Genomic DNA, 19,970 nt, shown 5'->3' on the forward strand with positions numbered 1-19,970 from the left:
GGAGCCCCAGAAGGAGAGGGGAGAGAGGTAATGGGCAGAAAAAGGGTTGAATAAATAATGATGAAAAACATAAATATAATAATAAGGCGTCTAGGAAATCCCCAAATGTTTGGAAATTAAACAGCACAATTGAATTAGTTTTCTATTGCTGCATAAAAAATTACCGCAAAGTTTAATGGCTTAAAAAAAATTACTGCCTCACAGTTTCTATGGGACAGACGTTGGGGAGCAGATTAGCTGCGTGGTGCTGGCCAAGAGTCTCTCCTTTGATTTTAGTGAAGACTTCAGCCGGGGAGCCGAGGGCACAGGGATCCGCTTCCAAGCTCGCTCTTGTGCTGGCTGTTGTCTGGGGACCTCGTTTCCTGGCCAGGGGACTGCCGCGTAGGGCTTCTCTCCACATGGCAGCTGGCTTCTCCCTGAGGGACCCTGGAGAGTCAGAGAGTGAGCAAGACAGCAGCCACAATCTCCTTTATGACCCAGTCTCAGAAGTGGTCACAGGACTGGCTCGGGTGCAGTGTGGGAGGGACGGCCCGGGAGCATGCATTCCAGGAGGGGGGTTCGTCTTGGAGCCTGGCTGCCACTCGCTTCTAAGTTGCCTCTGGATCAAAGAAGTCGCAAGGGAAATTAGGGCTATTCATCTTTTGACATATATCACCAATATTTCCCCAATTTTTCATTGGTCTTTTACTTACGGGGTTTTGGTTATATGACAGCTTTAATTATAGTTAAATCCATTAATATCTTCCTTTATAGTTTCTGACGTAAGTTTCTAGACAGCCTCTGAATTACTGACTTTGAAAAGAAAACGTAGACCACTTAGATAAAGGTGTAAGTAGCATACGCTTCCCTCTGGCATTTTAACAGGGATCAAAGTCATAAGCAAATGGAGGAAGGTTTTGGACACTTCACCTAAGTAGTTACCTATTTATTTGTAAGAGAGGCCTCTAAGGGAGGATATGGCTTCAACAGAGCTTTTCTAAAACCCTGAGATTTCCTCTCATTTCACTCTCATCCTTGAAGAGGTTTTTAGATTGATAGAGGGTATTACATCCTTTTCCTTTATTATATAACAGTAATAAAGGAAGCCAGACAGTGAGGAGAACACGATCCATAATCTCACCAGCCTAACACCTGCTCACACTCAAAGCCGCGGAAGAGGTGGCAGAACAGATGTTCAGACTGTGCCGGGTGTGTGTCAGCACCGTCCTTTTGGAAGGAGGTTCAGCAGTACATGTGAAAAATTATGAAAACCTACATATTTTGGATTCATTCATTTTCCTCTGGTTATTGATGCAGAGGAGAAGAGCTGTGTGCATGAGGAGGCTCATTTCAATATATTTTTTTTTATAATTTTATTTTATTTTATTTATTTTTGGCTGTGTTGGGTCTTCGTTTCTGTGCGAGGGCTTTCTCTAGTTGCGGCGAGCGGGGGCCACTCTTCATCGCGGTGCGCGGGCCTCTCACTATCACGGCCTCTCTTGTTGTGGAGCACAGGCTCCAGACGCGCAGGCTCAGCAGTTGTGGCTCATGGGCTTAGTTGCTCCGCAGCATGTGGGATCTTCCCAGACCAGGGCTCGAACCCATGTCCCCTGCATTGGCAGGCGGATTCTCAACCACTGCGCCACCAGGGAAGCCCTCAATATTTTTATAATAGTGAAAAACCAGAACATACATGTCTGGTAATAGAGGAATTGCTAATGAAATTGTGGTTCTTTTGCTCACAGTATTAGTAGCTATTGAAGATGATAATGAAGAAAAGCAGTATGAGACAGTATGGAAACTTTATTGTGTAATAAGGGATAAAAGCAGAATATGACATTATAATAACTCTGTGTTTGCAATGTGTAAAACATTTGTGTGCTTGTAGAAAATGAGAAAGGATACATAAAAATTAGATTAGTACCAAATGCCACTATGGTGGTCTTAAAATAATACCAAAAAACAAAAAAGGAGAAAAAGATACATGCGTGTCCTGAGGCCCATTTGAACTTTAAGAGACCACCAAGGTCTGGGGCCAGAGAGCAGATGTGATCAAGAGGGCCACCCTAATGCTACCCCAAGGCCTCCTGCACCCAGGGCTGGAGTAATTGTCGGCCAGGAGCTCTTCCCTGGGATCGAAACCCCAGCCAAACATTGCGCCCTGGGCTGGAGCAGACCAGATGCTCTGTCAAGGCTCTCAGAGTCTCTGGGAGAACCAGGGAGCTGGGCTCAGAAGCCACAAAGCCAGGAGAAATGCCCACACACTCCACGGGGCTGCTCCAGTGATATCGCCACTGTGCCTTGCACCAATGCCCCGGGCCCAAGCTCACACTGCAATGCCAGAAACTCTGCTCTGCTGTCCCTGAAGGGCGGGATGCCGCCTGCCCAACTGTCACAAAGACGTGTGTTCCCCGTGTGCCTGATTCTTCACATTGCCCACTTCTGAATCAGTCTCACATGGGTGCATTTGATTGGCAGGACCTAGGTCATCTGCCTGCACCCTGGCCGAAGGGAGCCTGGGAATGCTAATATTCTGGCTGCGGCCTTGGGAAATGAACACATTGTAGAGAAGCTGTTTTAAAAGTGTTCATCAGCTACAAAAGTTAACAGTTGTCCATTACAGTTGGTAAGCCTGTTTGCTGTATTCCATGGCATCCATTATGTGTGGGCCTTTCAAAATTAGTGTGGAGGGCTTCCCTGGTGGCGCAGTGGTTAAGAGTCTGCCTGCCAATGCAGGGGACCATGGGTTCGAGCCCTGGTCCAGGAAGATCCCACATGCCGCGGGGCAACTAAGCCCGTGCGCCACAGCTACTGAGCCTGCGCTCTAGAGCCCGTGCTCTGTAACAAGAGAAGCCGCCGCAGTGAGAAGCCCATGCACCGCAGCGAAGAGTAGCCCCCACTCGGCGCAACTAAAGAAAGACTGCGTGCAGTAACGAACAACCAACACAGCCAGAAATAAATAAATTTATTAAAAAAAAAAAATTAGTGTGGAAATCTTACTGAGAGGATAAATTGATATGGCATTTTTAGAAAGCAGTTTGGCAATATGTATAATAGTCCTCAAAAATATTAATATTCTTTGCCCAGTAATTCCACTTCTGAAGCTCCATACAAAAACATGAACAAAGATTCATGTATCAAAATATTCATCACAGCATTACTGATCATAGTGGAAAACAGGAAACAACCTAAAGGTTCTCCAAGGCTCTGTCCTGACCCTCTTCTCTTCTCACTCTGGGGCCACTGCGAACCTTGTTTGCTCCCTTGCTTCAGCTACCAGCTCTCTCTTCTGAGCCAGAAACCCCTACCAGACACAGCAAGCACAGTCTCAACCGCTTATTAAGCATCTCCTATGTGCCAGTCATCAGACTAGATGCTTTTTTTTTTTTAAGGTATAATTATGAACAGTGAAATGCACAAGTCTTACATATACAGTTCAATGCATTTTGACAAATATATATATTTACATAACCAACACCCAATTATATCCTTTAAAAATCTCGTGTTAACTTGAGTTGCCATCCTTATTTTATAGTTGAGGAAAAAGTCTGGGAAGACTTAAATAATTTGACCAAGGTCACACAGCTAGTTTATGGGGAAACGAGAATTACAATCCAGATTTAACCTTTCTAGAAGGTAATGCTCTGCTTTAGATGATGGGAACTCACCATGTTCAAAACTGCACTTGGCACTTCTTCTTTGATTCAGTTAGAGCTGTTGATTCCAAACTGGCCTACCTAAAAAGGAGCTTACTGGCTCAGGTAACTGAGAAGTCCAGGCATAAGCTTCAGGTGCAAGCTTCAGGCACAGCTTGATCAGGATTCACATGTCACCTGACCCGTTTCTCTACCAGCACCACTGTACTCTGCTCCCTCTGCTTTGGGTTCAATATTAGATACACTTTCCCCTCGTGGGGGTAAGAAGGCCTCATCAGCTCCAACCATACATTCAAGTCCCACAGAAAAGAGGAAGGAGGGGAAATAGACATTTATGGTCAAGTCAGTACCTTACCTCTACATGTCCCTGGAATTCTGTTAGTCAAAATTGAAAATTCTGATGTCAGTGTTTTGTAGTAAATAATACACACTGTAATGACTTTATAATTATTTTGATAGAAAAAGAATGATGGCTGTTTAAAAAGAGGTTCTACTTGTTCTTTTACTTCTCTGAACATGCGGTTTAACTTTTCAAAGACCATTTTTGGCCCTAAAATCCAGAAGGCAGTGTATAACTACAGGGAAAACATGGGAGAGAAACCACCTCCCCAAACAACATACTGCCAAAGCTAAAAGGAAGACTTAACACAGTAAAATTTTACAATAGCTTTTTAAAAAATAAATGTGTTATAATTAGGTCAGATAGTCAACCAAGAATAAAATAATTTCCTTGTGAATTGTAAAAACAACAAAAAGAATGTTTAGAACTGAGCAGAGGATTTTTATTGTGCATATCCCTTCCTCCTGAAAAAAAAAGTTTTTTGGTTTTTGGTTTTTGGTTTTTTTTATTAGGTGAAACTACTCCATTGAAAAGTAGTTTCCCCCCAAAACTGAAATGTTAACTCTTACTCTCTCGCATGCTTCTAGGGAATGGAAGACATCCTTTGCTGCTTCATCAAAGAAGGCAATGCTGAAATGATCCGCCAGATTGAATTTATCATCAAGCAGCTTAATTCAGGTCTGTTTAATGCAAGAATCTATTATGTATCTTTTGAATCTTTCACATATGCTAGAAAGACACATGGACTTTCTTAGAGGGGCTTGTCATGTCTTAGAATTCATTCAAGAGGCCTTAAGGGAGGTGCAGAGACCCAAGTGAACCCACAAACGGAAGTTCAGCCAGGTAATCAAGGCCACTTTGTCCCATGATCAATAGTCTCTCATCACACTTTTGGCTTATAGTCAACAAAAAGAGTTCAAAAGCAGTTGCAGAAACCCTTCTCTAACTGGAAGTTCTCTTTATGTGGGCCTCCCCCTCCTAATTATTTCCCCCAGACCACTAGGGCGGCTGTCCCAGGGTCCAAGGGTCAGATAATAAAAACAGATGCCAATCTTTCCGGCACCACCATGGAAAAGGCCCTTGTCCTCCCATGTTCATTCACTCCAGAAGAATTCATGTTGCCAACCAGCAACGTGGGAGGATGTGATCCCCTTTCTTCCATTACTGTGACCACCCACATCCCATAATAAGCAGGAAAGGAAGGTAAAGGAAGCCTGGGGTGGGACCGGGTGGTGGGGACGCTGTTAGCTCTTTCTGTGGCCCCCTGATGCCTTGATCCTGACTTGTACACATGCCAGAGGCACCTGGCACTGCCAGCATCCAGGGTCAAGTTTGTCACTTGCGTCTTTCTGCATGCCCTTGTCCACATCACTGAAAGTCCAAGTGCACAGATTCTGTTCCTCACACGGACGCAGGTAAAAAATGAATCTCCTGATCTCTACTCTAATCCCAAGGCAGCAGCTTGACCAAGGCCAAGCAAAAGGGAAGTGCCTGAAGCCTTTCACTGGAGGAAGCCCACAGGTGGCTCTCCCAGCTCCTGGTTCACAGCTGGGGCTGCACAGGGCAGTCACCTGGGGAGATTTGAAAACCCCCAAGGTAGCACCCCACGCCAATTAAATCAGAATCTCTGGAGGAGCCCCAGGTACGAATAGTGTTTAAAACTCCCAGGTGACTCCAGTGTGCAGCCCTGCCTCGGGGGGACACAGAAATGGAGAGGCAGAAGGAGGGGGTTAGAGGGCTCCCCATCAACAGGAGGCGGCCGGAGAGCGGCCAGTGAGGTTAAACCGTGGCTGCCTTCAGGCTGGGGGCCCATTTCCACTTGAATGTCCTCCCCTTTGGTTTTTATGGAGCAAGTATAATTCATCCCAGACTCAGGTGGGCAAGGAACAGATTTGTATTTTCTGCAGCAACTGCATTTCTGACTTTGCACTTCCATTCTGCTAGGCGGGCACATTGAAAAAAATAATAAAAGGAAATAAAACCTAACCTTAGTCCTGGCAGAGGTTACTCCCTAACCTTCTCTGTGCAGGCCACAGTTTGGGAAGGCAGGGGAATGCTGGGAAGAGTTGTTGCCTATCTGCTCTGAGGTCGCTAGCTATGCCGAGACCTCCCTCCCAGGCCAGGAAGTCCTCTGCAGCGTCAGGGTCAGGTTTGGGTTGGGAACCTTCTTCAAGGCTGACTCTGTTTCAGTCAGTCTATCAAGACACACTCACCTCTATTTCCTTATCAGTCTTCCCTCCTCCCAGGCAGCCAGAAAGCAGGGTGCCTTGTCTCTCTGGCCAAAAAAACATCTCTTCCTCTTACATAAAGCTGGCCCTTGGACCAGCATGCTGACAAATGTGAGGATGAGGGGTCAGTCTACATTTCTGTAAGGGATGTGCTTTAGCAAGAAGTTGTCCTGGACAGAGCCAAAGCCTTACAACCTTGTGTGTTCAGGACAGACTTGGCATCTACCTGCTCAGCTCCGGAAGTTCCAGTTTAAATGGAGTGCCTACAGTAGTTCTTTTTCATTTCAAGCACAGAAGCTGTTCTGTATCCATAGGACAGTGGCAGGACTCCAGAGATGATTACCCAGGAGTCTGCTACTTTGAAGCAAAATTAGAAAGTCATTGAATATTTGGGTGGAGGACCAGATACATACACATAAATACCTTAGGATACCTGTCAACAGCCATCAAGTCAAAATGAATCTACAAGCATCGTGCTTAAACCTAGAGGAGGGAGAGCTGGAGAGTTTCCAGTCTTCATCCTCAAGGGGAAATTGATAGCCGAGCGTGAGTTATGAGTCATTTACTAGTTTAAGATAGGTGAATCTTAAGCTAGTAAATCTAGTTTTAGATTTTACAGTCTTTTTTTTAGAGTATCGACTTTCTTGTTTTATTTTAGTGAACATGAAAACACGTACATGGGTTTTCATAATTCAAGTCCATCTCAATCCTCTAGCACTCTTTTTCTAGTGGAGTTTTAAGGTCCTCAGGTACAAAAATTCCCATGTATTTTAGAACTCTAACCCCACAGGAGGGGAAGGACTGCTCTGGCGAAGCCTAAGGGGGAACTCCCGGCCTGGTGATGTGACAAGTGGAAGTGCATGGCCAGCAGCAGCAGGGAGTTTTGTCCGTGACTCCAGCGCTCAGCAAGGGGGACCGGCAGATACCAGCCGGTCACCAAAGAGAGGACAGGGTGACCTGACTGGTCACTGGGCAGAGCAAGGCGGAGCCGGCTTCCCCGGAGGGCCCTCAGGAAAGAAGGGACGCTGGTAACTCAAGCGCCCTGTTGTTGGGCCCATGGCCCAGGGAGCAGTGTGGGAAGCAGGGCTCGTGTCCCCGTCCTCCCAGAGAGGAGGAGCTGAGAGGCTTGTAAGGGACTTGAGTTCACAGGACTGCATTGTTCCGAAAGTAGGTTGAGTCTGAGCCCACAGGGGAGGGGGAGGGGGCAGTGTGGCTGGACTGGCCTGTGGCCTCATGAAATATCTGAGATTCAAAAAAAAAAAAAAAAAAGGCATTTCCATATTTGAAGAAGAAAGGTTTAATTTACAATTGGTAAATATAGCAGCCTCCCCATTGTGAAAGCCACTTACCGGAGGTGGGAAGGAGCAGTGCTGTTCAGGGGCTGGGAGGGCATAGACGTTGGGTTATTAGGCTTCAGCCCAGATGCAGGTGACACAACATCCTCCAGTATGCAAAGTAGCTTCCACGACACCGGCACAGCCCACGGTAGGCGTGCGAGCCCTGCGAGTGTCCTGCCGGCTTCGGTCCAGCCGGGTCAGTGGAGTCCTTCCCTTCAGAATGAGGGCGGCGTTGAGGACAACGGGAGTCCCGGCGTTTCTACGCATTCCCTTCTAGGAAATGGTTTTGGGGTTTGGTTAAGTCTACGTGCATCCGCCGCCTTCCTAAGTGTGCTGGGCAGTCTCTTCAGCGCCTTTGTTTCCTTCTGTCCTCCTATTTCCCGTTTGATTTCCTTTCCTCTTCTTTCCGGCTTTCTTTACTTTCATGTCGTCCGTTCAAGAAATGAGTGATAATAAGGAAGGTGCTGAGTAGGTCAGATGCTCTGGCTCTGGGGACTCACCGTCCAGTGCAGTGGGTGATAAACATACCCAGACAAGTCATAGCCATTCATTCATTAGTCACATGGTATAGAGAATGGTGACTCATGGGCTGTAGATGGATTTTGACATGACAAGCTTTTTCATTATTTTTCCTTCAGACCTAAAAGGTGGTGAGTACTGTCAGAGAGTTCTAGAGAAAATCCTGAGAGGGAGGTGACTGCTCAGTGAGGGATCAGGGAAGACTTCGTGGAGGAGAAAGTAACCAGCTTCTACATAATGCCTGCTGTGTACCTGGCCCTGGGCCAGGTGGTTTGGTTCTGGTTTGTTGTAAAATGCCCCCAACAACCCTAGGAAGTAGGAGGTCTGATACCCATTTTACAGGTGAAGAAACAGAGGCTTATTCTTTCTCTGACTCCACTGTGCTACTAATTTATTCCTCTTTTTTAAACTCTTTTAAGATCTAGCAATGAACCACGGGAGCCTTCGGGAACTCTGCCTGCCATGATCACTACCCCAGCCTCTGTGGAAAAATCATAGGATTTAGAAATAGACTTTCTTTGAATGTCAACTCTCACTTGCTGGGAATGTGACCATAAAAAAGTCCTTTATCCTCTGTGCCTCTATTTGCTATCTGCTATAAAATGGGAATAAAAGTCAACAAACTCTGAGGATTAAGTGAAATAACACGTATGACGCTATCTAGTACAATGCTTAGCAATAATACTAGTTTACTTTCTTTCCCCTAAGTTACTCTCAAATGATATGTTGGCTTTTAATTTTTCTCATGCTACTACTAATGTGTTCTGATAAAAATGGAGAGAGATTTAAAATTGCTTAGGAGGATATCAAACTATGGCTGAAATGGTAGCAGCAACGTGACTGTTTTGCTGTAACCTAACTCTCACTAGGGTGTTAACGTGTCTCTGCAGCGGCTAAAGGATTTTGTTGACCAAGCCTCCCAACTGTGGTTGCGGTTATTCATTGATGTTTTTCTTTGTAGAAGAGCTATTGGACGGTGTTCTTGAATCTGATGATGACGAAGATGAAGATGATGAGGTAAGTTGGAGGCTCTTGACACCACATAGAAAACTCGGGCCAACTATTCTGAGTCTCTTCCTTGCCTTGGAAAGTTAGGCCAGAAACGGAGCTTTCGGTCCCTGCTGCGTTACTTCTTACAGTTCTGTGGGTCGGCTAGAGCTCAGCCGGGCGGTTTTCTGCTGGCCTCTCTTGGGGTGTCAGTGGCTCTTCTCCGCGTCTGAGCTGGCATCGCGTCCGCCATGGGCCCTCTCCACGTGGCCTCTAATCACTCAGCGGCCCATCCTGGACTGCCTTATGGGTTGGGGGCCGGGCTCCAGGGGAAAGAAGTGAAAGCTTCCAGTCCTTGTGTGCGCTCAGCAGCCTCCGAACGTCACTTACGCTGAGTTCTGCTCGGGGCGTGTGCCAAGACCGGCCCAGACTGGGGTGCGGCAGTGAGACGCCACCCACACGCGGCTGCAGGGCGGGAGGACTTGCGGGGGGCGTGTCTGGAGACGGTCGGCCGCCCCCGGTGGGCTTGCTGCGGCCAGCACGGAGAGGCCACGCTCTGCGGCACTTGGGTGGATGGGAGGCTGAAAGATGACAGGTCTTCAGCTGAGTCTTTTGCCCTGAAGGGGCGTGAGCCTCCCCTGTCTTCCTCGTGGGTGTGAACGTTGGGCCAGGAGGCTCCCCGGGAGAACCTCCAGGGTGGGAGTCCGGGGCTTGGCTCAGAGCTGGCACAACCTACCACTTTACCCTGTCATTTGCATTCCTTTGGTGTGGGTTACCTCAGCTGTGAAAAATCTGCTTACCTGGTGTTTTAGAGCGTGAAGGTTCAGAAGGAGTGAGCCTGAGTGAGTCCTGTGAAGTGGTGTAGAGAATGGTGACTCATGGGCTGTAGACGGATTTGCACATGACAAGCTATTTCATTATTTTTCCTTCAGACCTAAAAAACCCATACATGGCTATCCTCTCTTGTTTTCTGTGGTAATAAGTGATTTGCATTCCCTCTATTTTGTGGAGAGCATTTATTCCTGAAGTGAACGCTGGAAGATGCGTTGTTATTTGGAGCTGTGGTCTGTCCATGTAAAAGGTGTGTAGAAGCCAAGTTTTTGTTCATTGATGGCATCAGTGGGGGAGACAGTTCATTTAAGAGCCCTCCACCAACGAGGACGGCTCCGCCAATGAGGACAGATCTGTGAGCGATTGTCCCTCTGCAGACAGCCTCCCGCCTGCCATTTTCCTAATGGGCTGTAGGTGGCGCCAGCGGGTGCCCCTGCTCGCTGCAGTTCTGGACTTCGGCCGGGCATCCTGGCCCCTTCTCCAGGCCCCTTCCTTTACAAAGGTGGATCCAGAGAAGGGAGGAGGCCAGCCTAAGGTCACACAGAGCTGATGGCAGTAAAATCTGGTTTAGAACAGGGATCAGCAGACTTTTTCTATAAAGAGGAAGCTAGTAAATATTTAAGGCTTTGCAGGCCACACCTTCAGTTTCATCCACCCAGATCCACCCGTTGTAACACAAGGTAGCCATGGACATTACATAAATGGTTGAACGTGGCTGTGTTCCCATAAACCTTTTTTTTTTTTTATGTGTCCTGAAGTTTGAATTTCATATGATTTTTATGTGTCATTAAAATTTTTTTTCAAACATTTAAAAATGTGAAAATCCTTCTTAGTTTACTGGCCTAACGACCACAGGCCATTGTTTGCCGACTCTGGAGAGAACCCAGCTCCCTGACTCACTGGCCTTCTCAGGACTGTGAAAAGACACCGCCTGTGTGTCTCACCCTTCAGCACTGTTTTATATTATACTTTGAGTTAATATCTTAATTATTTAATTCCAATAACTTTTTGTCCATAAAAAGCTCCCCTCAAGATCTGTTTTTTCCCCCCGTATCTGTTATCCCTGTGGGGTGGTTTTATTTTATTGCTATTAACCCCTTTGTTTTTGTACTGCAAGGGAAAATTGATTTGGTTCAGCTGTTAATGATGGAAATTCAACTTTTGGAAATTTCCCTGTGGAAGTTATAGTCTATGGTAAATGAAGGAATATAGACATCTTTTAATTTTCTGGACTTTTTGCTACTCTGTGCAGATTTTTATTTTAAGAAGCTAGTGTTTGAAAATATTTGTTGTGATAATTAGAATTTTCAGAAGATTTTTGAAAGGGTTTAGCTGGAAAATTACAAGGAAAGGACCTGTCATTTGGGGCCAAAACTTGACTCTCTGTGGTGAGCTCAGGTCGGCAGGTTCTGGGCTCTCCCTCTGTCATGGTCCTGACGCGCACTGTGGAGGACTAGCCAGGACGACCTGGGAAGGAGCCAGCAGGTCTCTACTTTACTCAGCTTTCCCCAAGGCCAGGTGTTACTTTTTAAACTGGGGGCGGGGTGGGGGTGGGTATGGGTGTGGGGAGAAAGTGAAAGATGCTTAGACTACAGGAAAATCTCCAAAAATCAGTTGTGCAAGTCACACTGTTGTTGGAATGTGTCTGTCACTTCCCAAGGTGACAACTTTGAAGGAGACAGCAAAATTATTTAAACCCAAAACACAGATAACGAAGCCACTGTTTTCAGTTAGCTGCTTAGTGCCTCTAAAGGTAAAATGGCTCTAGGAGGGGCCGGAGGCCGGGGTAAATTATGGCTGCCTTGCCTTACATTGAGCTGAAATCTGTGCCCTTGCAACTTCGGCCACTGGGCCTGCTCCGCTGGAGACTCTCAAGGATCCCCAGATGCAAAATCTGATTTTTCTCTCTAATTTCTAAAATGTAATGACTTGTCCTGATGTATTAACACTTATTTAGTTATGTCTGAATACATATACATACACGTACCAACATAAAAAGTTAACTAGAGTTAGTTTTTTTTCTGACTTGTAGACTGTCTAGGATATAACGTCAAATGGAAAAAGGAAATTGCAAAGTAACACGAGCAGTGTGAGTCAATTTCAGAAAAAACAAACTTATAAACACACGTCCTGATGAATTATATACCTGCTCATATATACGTAGCAGAAAGGTGTGGAAAGTTACACCCTCTTAGCTGACACTGGAAATTCCCTGGGTGAGGTCTGGGGATGAGGAAGTGTGGCTGAGAGGTGAAGAAAGGCCTGGATCAGCAGGGCCCAGGGCTGCAGACTCACCACGTGAGGTGAGAAGTAAGAAGGGCACGCTGGATTTAGTGGACGGAGGTTGGCTGCTGAGCATTTTTGAAGACTAACGAGGCAAAAGCGAAACTGAGTAGTTGAGGAGCGGGTGGGAAGTAAGAGAATGGAGCTAATAAGTACATACAGCTCTTCCCACAGGTTTGGCTATGAGCAGGGGAAGAGAGTTGGATGGTGGCTAAACAGGGCATTTTTGTTTTGTTTTCATTTGGGAGATACCTAAGCATGTTAAAATGCTGTTTGGGAAGGATCCAGTTGAGAGGGAAAGGTTGAACATTCAAAGCAGGAGGAGAGAGAGAGGATGGCGTCAGAAGGACAGGTGTTTTCATTATTTTCTAAATTGCTTCTTATACTCTTCTTGGACCATTTAAAGCTCCAGAGGAAAAAAAAACTATCATTAGATAAGCTTGGACCAGTACCTAGGAGAGAATGGACAAATGACAACAACAATTTAAGGGTTCCAACGCATCTCACCTAGTGCTTTGAAGAAATGTGTTATTATCTAATACAGTTTAGTTTTATATTAAACATAGATAATATGTTCCCAAAGGGTCGAAGGTGAATCACAAGGAGTCCTGATTCCAGTATTCTCACCACAAATGGCTCACGTTTTCTTACAGTTTGAGGCGAGTTCCTTGTGTCTAGCTCATAAGTGGCTTTGTAAGTGGAGATGAAAGGCCTTTCTGTGCTATTCCAGAAGATTGATTTTTAAGACAAATATTCTCCCCTCTTAACAAAACAGGTTTAAAGGCTGGGTTAGATCAGCCATGGACATTTACTTACTGGTTGCCATGAAAGTGACAATCATGTGCTCAGCAGTTCCTTTCTCTATAGACTTCTGAAATCTAAGAGCCATTCACTTGCTTATTCAACAAATATTTGAGGACCTTAAAATAACATTATTCTAGGAAATAATGGGGCAGGGATCCAAAAGAAATTTAAAAGAGTATCTATGGTTTAAAATGTCTCTAAGAGTTTAAAATCTAGATAGGTGAGGTAATAAAGACCCCTGATAATAGCGTGTGTGGCATCACCACGTGCCAGGCACTGTTCTAGGCACCTTACACGTACTATTTACCCATTTATTCCTCACAAGAACCCGGTGACAGGTGCTGTTATTGTTCCATTTCACAGACAGGGAAACAGAGAAAATATGTCACTTGCTGAGTTCACACAGCTGATAATTAAGTGATGCAGCCAAGAATCAAACCCAGGTGGTCTGACTTGTCCACACTGTTAACCACTACATGATTTTGTCTCTTGCAAGACATATATAAACACATATATAAACAGTTAGCAAATAATAGAAAATAAATATGCGCTCATAGGTCCGTGAATGTGATAGAAACACGAAGTGCTGCAGAAATTTGGAGTACTCAGAGAAAACTGGAAAGTGGCTGTTTTTTCTGTTTGTTTGTTTTTTTAAATGTTATATTTATTTATTTATTTATTTTTCACACACACACACACACACACACACACACACACACACACACACTGTATTTTATTTTTACAAGAGATAAATAGACTGACACCAAGCATTGTACATGGATGACCACAACAAAAGCAACAATGATTGCAATTACCAAACATGAAACACACTCATACTATGTCATAATATTGACATTCAGTCCAGTGATCCTCCACTGTGACAACTCCTTTACTTTGCAGTGAAAATTGATTTGTATATTCTTTGCCTCTGAGTCCTTGTGGGATTTTTTTTTTTTATTCAAACAGAAAGTCACAAAAATTATACTCATCCTCATCAGTTCACCCAGTCCCATGTAATTTTTTTTTTCATCTTGATCTTTTGTTAGCACTTTTATGAGTTCATCAGTTTTTCATTAGAGTTCTGAAAATGCTTATTCATTCAGTTCAGCAGTATAGTCAGTTACCAGAAACCTGTACTTGTCAGAGTCTTTTCCATGAATTTCTTGAAGATGAAACCCTTTTATAGGAACATATTTGCAAAAGCATCAGAGTACACCCAGAACTGTCTGTAAATGACAAAAGACTTAAAAATGACCACGGTTAAAGATTTGATGAAAGTTCGTAATAATGCAGTTGACAAGACAATTAGTTATTTCTGAGATATACATTTTAAAATAATAACTAGGATTATGACTTATAACATTATACCAGAACATATAAGATTTTTAGAAATTTCATGTAATGTCTGAAACATTTATATTAACATATTTCCATACAAATAACCCAATGAAAGTTTAGTATTAGTTGCTTTGTTTGTTTGTTTTTTTATACTGCAGGTTCTTATTAGTCATCAATTTTATACACATCAGTGTATACATGTCAATCCCAATCGCCCAATTCAGCACAGCACCATCCCCACCCCACCGCAGTTTTCCCCCCTTGGTGTCCATATGTCTGTTCTCTACATCTGTGTCTCAACTTCTGCCCTGCAAACCGGCTCATCTGTACCATTTTTCTAGGTTCCACATACATGCGTTAAAATACGATATTTGTTTTTCTCTTTCTGACTTACTTCACTCTGTATGACAGTCTCTAGATCCATCCACGTCTCAACAAATGACTCAATTTTGTTGCTTTTTATGGCTGAGTAATATTCCATTGTATATATGTACCACAACTTCTTTATCCATTCGTCTGTTGGTGGGCATTTAGGTTGCTTCCATGACCTGGCTATTGTAAATAGTGCTGCAATGAACATTGGGATGCATGTGTCTTTTTTGTTGTTGTTGTTTGTTTGTTTGTTTGTTAATTTATTTATGGCTGTGTTGGGTCTTCGCCTCTGTGCAAGGGCTTTCTCTAATTGTGGCAAGCGGGGGCCACTCTTCATCGCGGTGCGCGGGCCTCTCACTATCGCGGCCCCTCTTGCTGCGGAGCACAGGCTCCAGACGCGCAGGCTCAGCAATTGTGGCTCACGGGCCCAGCCGCTCCGCGGCACGTGGGATCCTCCCAGACCAGGGCTCGAACCCGTGTCCCCTGCACTGGCAGGCAGATTCTCAACCACTGTGCCACCAGGGAAGCCCGCATGTGTCTTTTTTTTTTTTTTTTTTTTTTTTGCATGTGTCTTTTTGAATTACGGTTTTCTCTGGGTATATGCCCAGTAGTGGGATTGCTGGGTCATATGGTAATTCTATTTTTAGTTTTTTAAGGAACCTCCATATTGTTCTCCATAGTGGCTGTATCAATTTACATTCCCACCAACAGTGCAAGAGGGTTCCCTTTTCTCCACACCCTCTCCAGCATTTGTTGTTTGTATATTTGCTGATGATGCCCATTCTAACTGGTGTGAGGTGATACCTCATTGTAGTTTTGATTTGCATTTCTCTAATAATTAGTGATGTTGGGCAGCTTTTCATGTGCTTCGTGGCCGTCTGTATGTCTTCTTTGGAGAAATGTCTATTTAGGTCTTCTGCCCATTTTTGGATTGGGGTGTTTGTTTCTTTAATATTGAGCTGAATGAGCTGTTTATATATTTTAGAGATTAATCCTTTGTCAGTTGATTCATTTGCAAATATTTTCCCCCATTCTGAGGGTTGTCTTTTCGTCTTGTTTATGGTTTCCTTTGCTGTGCAAAAGCTTTGAAGTTTCATTAGGTCCCATTTGTTTATTTTTGTTTTTATTTCCATTACTGTAGGAGGTGGATCAAAAAAGATCTTGCTGTGATTTATGTCAAAGAGTGTTCTTCCTATGTTTTCCTCTAAGAGTTTTATAGTGTCCAGTCTTACATTTAGGTCTCTAATCCATTTTGAGTTTATTTTTGTGTATGGTGTTAGGGAGTATTCTAATTTCATTCTTTTACATGTAGCTGTCCAGTTTTCCCAGCACCACTTATTGAAGAGACTGTCTTTTCTCCATTGTATATCTTTGCCTCCTTTGTCATAGACTAGTTGACCATAGGTGCGTGGGTTTATCTCTTGGCTCTCTATCTTGTTCCATTGATCTATGTTTCTGTTTTTGTGCCAGTACCATATTGTCTTCATTACTGTAGCTTTGTAGTATAGTCTGAAGTCAGGGAGTCTGATTCCTCCAGCTCCGTTTTTTTCCCTCAAGACTGCTTTGGCTATTCGGGGTCTTTTGTGTCTCCATACAAATTTTAAGATGATTTGTTCTAGCTCCGTAAAAAATGCCATTGGTAATTTGATAGGGATTGCACTGAATCTGTAGATTGCTTTGGGTAGTAGAGTCATTTTCACAATGTTGATTCTTTCAATCCAAGAACATGGTATATCTCTCCATCTGTTGGTATCATCTTTAATTTCTTTCATCAGTGTCTTATAGTTTTCTGCATACAGGTCTTTTGTCTCCCTAGGTAGGTTTATTCCTAGGTATTTTATTCTTTTTGTTGCAATGGTAAATGGGAGTGTTTCCATAATTTCTCTTTCAGATTTTTCATCATTAGTGTATAGGAATGCAAGAGATTTCTGTGCATTAATTTTGTATCCTGCAACTTTACCATATTCATTAATTAGCTCTAGCAGTTTTCTGGTGGCAGTTTTAGGATTCTCTATGTATAGTATCATGTCATCTGCAAACAGTGACAGTTTTACTTCTTCTTTTCCAATTTGTATTCCTTTTATTTCTTTTTCTTCTCTGATTGCCGTGGCTAGGACTTCCAGAACTATGTTGAATAATAGTGGTGAGAGTGGACATCCTTGTCTCATTCCTGATCTTAGAGGAAATGCTTTCAGTTTTTCACCATTGAGAATGATGTTTGCTGTGGGTTGTCATATATGGCCTTTATTATGTTGAGGTAGGTTCCCTCAATGCCCACTTTCTGGAGAGTTTTTATCATAAGTGGGTGTTGAATTTTGTCAAAAACTTTTTCTGCATCTGTTGAGATGATCATATGGTTTTTCTCCTTCAATTTGTTAATATGGTGTATCACATTGATTGATTTGCGTATATTGAAGAATCCTTGCATCCCTGGGATAAATCCCACTTGATCATGGTGTATGATCCTTTTAATGTGTTGTTGGATTCTGTTTGCTAGTATTTTGTTGGGGATTTTTGCATCTATATTCATCAGTGATACTGGTCTGTAATTTTCTTTTTTTGTCGTGTCTTTGTCTGGTTTTGGTATCAGGGTGATGGTGGCCTCATAGAATGATTTCGGGAGTGTTCCTTCCTCTGCAGTTTTTTGGAAGAGTTTGAGAAGGATAGGTGTTAGCTCTTCTCTACATGTTTGATAGAATTCACCTGTGAAGCCATCTGGTCCTGGACTTTTGTTTGTTGGAAGATTTTTAATCATAGTTTCAATTTCATTACTTGTGATTGGTCTGTTCATATTTTCTGTTTCTTCCTGGTTCAGTCTTGGAAGGTTATACCTTTCTAAGAATTTGTCCATTTCTTCCAGGTTGTCCATTTTATTGGCATAGAGTTGCTTGTAGTAGTCTCTTAGGATGCTTTGTATTTCTGCAGTGTCTGTTGTAACTTCTCCTTTTTCATTTCTGATTTTATTGATTTGAGTCCTCTCCCTCTTTTTCTTGATGAGTCTGGCTAATGGCTTATCAATTTTGTTTATCTTCTCAAAGAACCAGCTTTTAGTTTTATTGATCTTTGCTATTGTTTTCTTTGTTTCTATTTCATTTATTTCTGCTCCGATCTTTATGATTTCTTTCCTTCTGCTAACTTTGGGTTTTGTTTGTTCTTCTTTCTCTAGTTTCTTTAGGTGTAAGGTTAGATTATTTACTTGAGATTTTTCTTGTTTCTTGAGGTAGGCTTGTATAGCTATAAACTTCCCTCTTTGAACTGCTTTTGCTGCATCCCATAGGTTTTGGGTCGTCGTGTTTTCATTGTCATTTGCCTCTAGGTATTTTTTGATTTCCTCTTTGATTTCTTCAGTGATCTCTTGGTTATTTAGTAACGTATTGTTTAGCCTCCATGTGTTTGTGTTTTTTACGTTTTTTTCCCTGTAATTCATTTCTAATCTCATAGCGTTGTAGTCAGAAAAGATGCTTGATATGATTTCAATTTTCTTAAATTTACTGAGGCTTGATTTGTGACCCAAGATGTGATCTATCCTGGAGAATGTTCCGTGCGCACTTGAGAAGAAAGTGTAATCTGCTGTTTTTGGATGGAATGTCCTATAAATATCAATTAAATCTATCTGGTCTATTGTGTCATTTAAAGCTTCTGTTTCCTTGTTTATTTTCATTTTGGATGATCTGTCCATTGGTGTGAGGTGTTAAAGTCCCCCACTATTATTGTGTTACTGTCAATTTCCTCTTTTATAGCTGTTAGCAGTTGCCTTATGTATTGAGGTGCTCCTATGTTGGGTGCATATATATTTGTAATTGTTATATCTTCTTCTTGGATTGATCCCTTGATCATTATGTCGTGTCCTTCCTTGTCTCTTGTAACATTCTTTATTTTAAAGTCTATTTTATCTGATATGAGTATAGCTACTCCAGCTTTCTTTTGATTTCCATTTGCACGGAATATCTTTTTCCATCCCCTCACTTTCAGTCTGTATGTGTCCCTAGGTCTAAAGTGGGTCTCTTGTAGACAGCATATATATGGGTCTTGTTTTTGTATCCATTCAGCGAGCCTGTGTCTTTTGGTTGGAGCATTTAATCCATTCACGTTTAAGGTAATTATCGATATGTATGTTCCTATGACCATTTTCTTAATTGTTTTGGGTTTGTTTTTGTAGGTCCTTTTCTTCTCTTGTGTTTCCCACTTAGAGAAGTTCCTTTAGCATTTGTTGTAGAGCTGGTTTGGTGGTGCTGAATTCTCTTAGCTTTTGCTTATCTGTAAAGCTTTTTATTTCTCCATCAAATCTAAATGAGATCCTTGCCAGGTAGAGTAATCTTGGTTGTAGGTTCTTCCCTTTCATCACTTTTAGTATATCATGCCACTCCCTTCTGGCTTGTAGAGTTTCTGCTGAGAAATCAGCTGTTAACCTTATGGGAGTTCCCTTGTATGTTATTTGTTGTTTTTCCCTTGCTGCTTTCAATAATTTTTCTTTGTCTTTAATTTTTGCCAATTTGATTACTATGTGTCTCGGCGTGTTTCTCCTTGGGTTTATCCTGTATGGGACTCTCTGCGCTTCCTGGACTTGGGTGGCTATTTCCTTTCCCATGTTAGGGAAGTTTTTGACTATAATCTCTTCAAATATTTTCTCTGGTCCTTTCTCTCTCTCTTCTCCTTCTGGGACCCCTATATTGTGAATGTTGTTGTGTTTAATGTGGTCCCAGAGGTCTCTTAGGCTGTCTTCATTTCTTTTCATTCTTTTTTCTTTATTCTGTTCCGCAGCAGTGAATTCCACCATTCTGTCTTCCAGGTCACTTATCCGTTCTTCTGCCTCAGTTATTCTGCTATTGATTCCTTCTAGTGTAGTTTTCATTTCAGTTATTGTATTGGTCATCTCTGTTTGTTTGTTCTTTAATTCTTCTAGGTCTTTGTTAAACATTTCTTGCATCTTCTCAATCTTTGCCTCCATTCTTATTCCGAGGTCCTGGATCATCTTCACTATCATTATTCTGAATTCTTTTTCTGGAAGGTTGCCTATCTCCACTTCATTTAGTTGTTTTTCTGGGGTTTTTTCTCATTCCTTAATCTGGTATATAGCCCGCTGCCTTTTCATCTTGTCTATCTTTCTGTAAATGTGGTTTTTGTTCCACAGGCTGCAGGATTGTAGTTTTCCTTGCTTCTGCTGTCTGCCCTCTGGTGGTTGAGGCTATCTAAGAGGCTTGATGGGAGGCTCTGGTGGTGGGTAGAGCTGACTGTTGCTGTGGTGGTCAGAGCTCCGTAAAACTTTAATCCACTTGACTGTTGATGGGTGGGGCTG

General features: G+C 43.0%; 1 protein-coding gene across 4 annotated transcripts in view; it reads left to right on the forward strand.

The window, feature by feature from the left end:
• The window catches only part of ARMC9 (armadillo repeat containing 9), a 155,966-nt gene that overhangs the window by 69,590 nt on the left and 66,406 nt on the right, over window positions 1–19,970 (forward strand). For all 4 annotated transcript variants that reach the window (XM_057551074.1, XM_057551075.1, XM_007184710.3 and 1 more), the window contains exons 18-19: window positions 4,563–4,653; window positions 9,021–9,076. In XM_057551074.1, coding sequence (XP_057407057.1) covers window positions 4,563–4,653; window positions 9,021–9,076 — 147 coding nt within the window. The remainder of the gene's footprint in view (window positions 1–4,562; window positions 4,654–9,020; window positions 9,077–19,970) is intronic.

The sequence above is a fragment of the Balaenoptera acutorostrata genome, chromosome 8, assembly GCF_949987535.1.
Source record: "Balaenoptera acutorostrata chromosome 8, mBalAcu1.1, whole genome shotgun sequence".
In the NCBI taxonomy this organism is placed as follows: Eukaryota; Metazoa; Chordata; class Mammalia; order Artiodactyla; family Balaenopteridae; genus Balaenoptera; species Balaenoptera acutorostrata.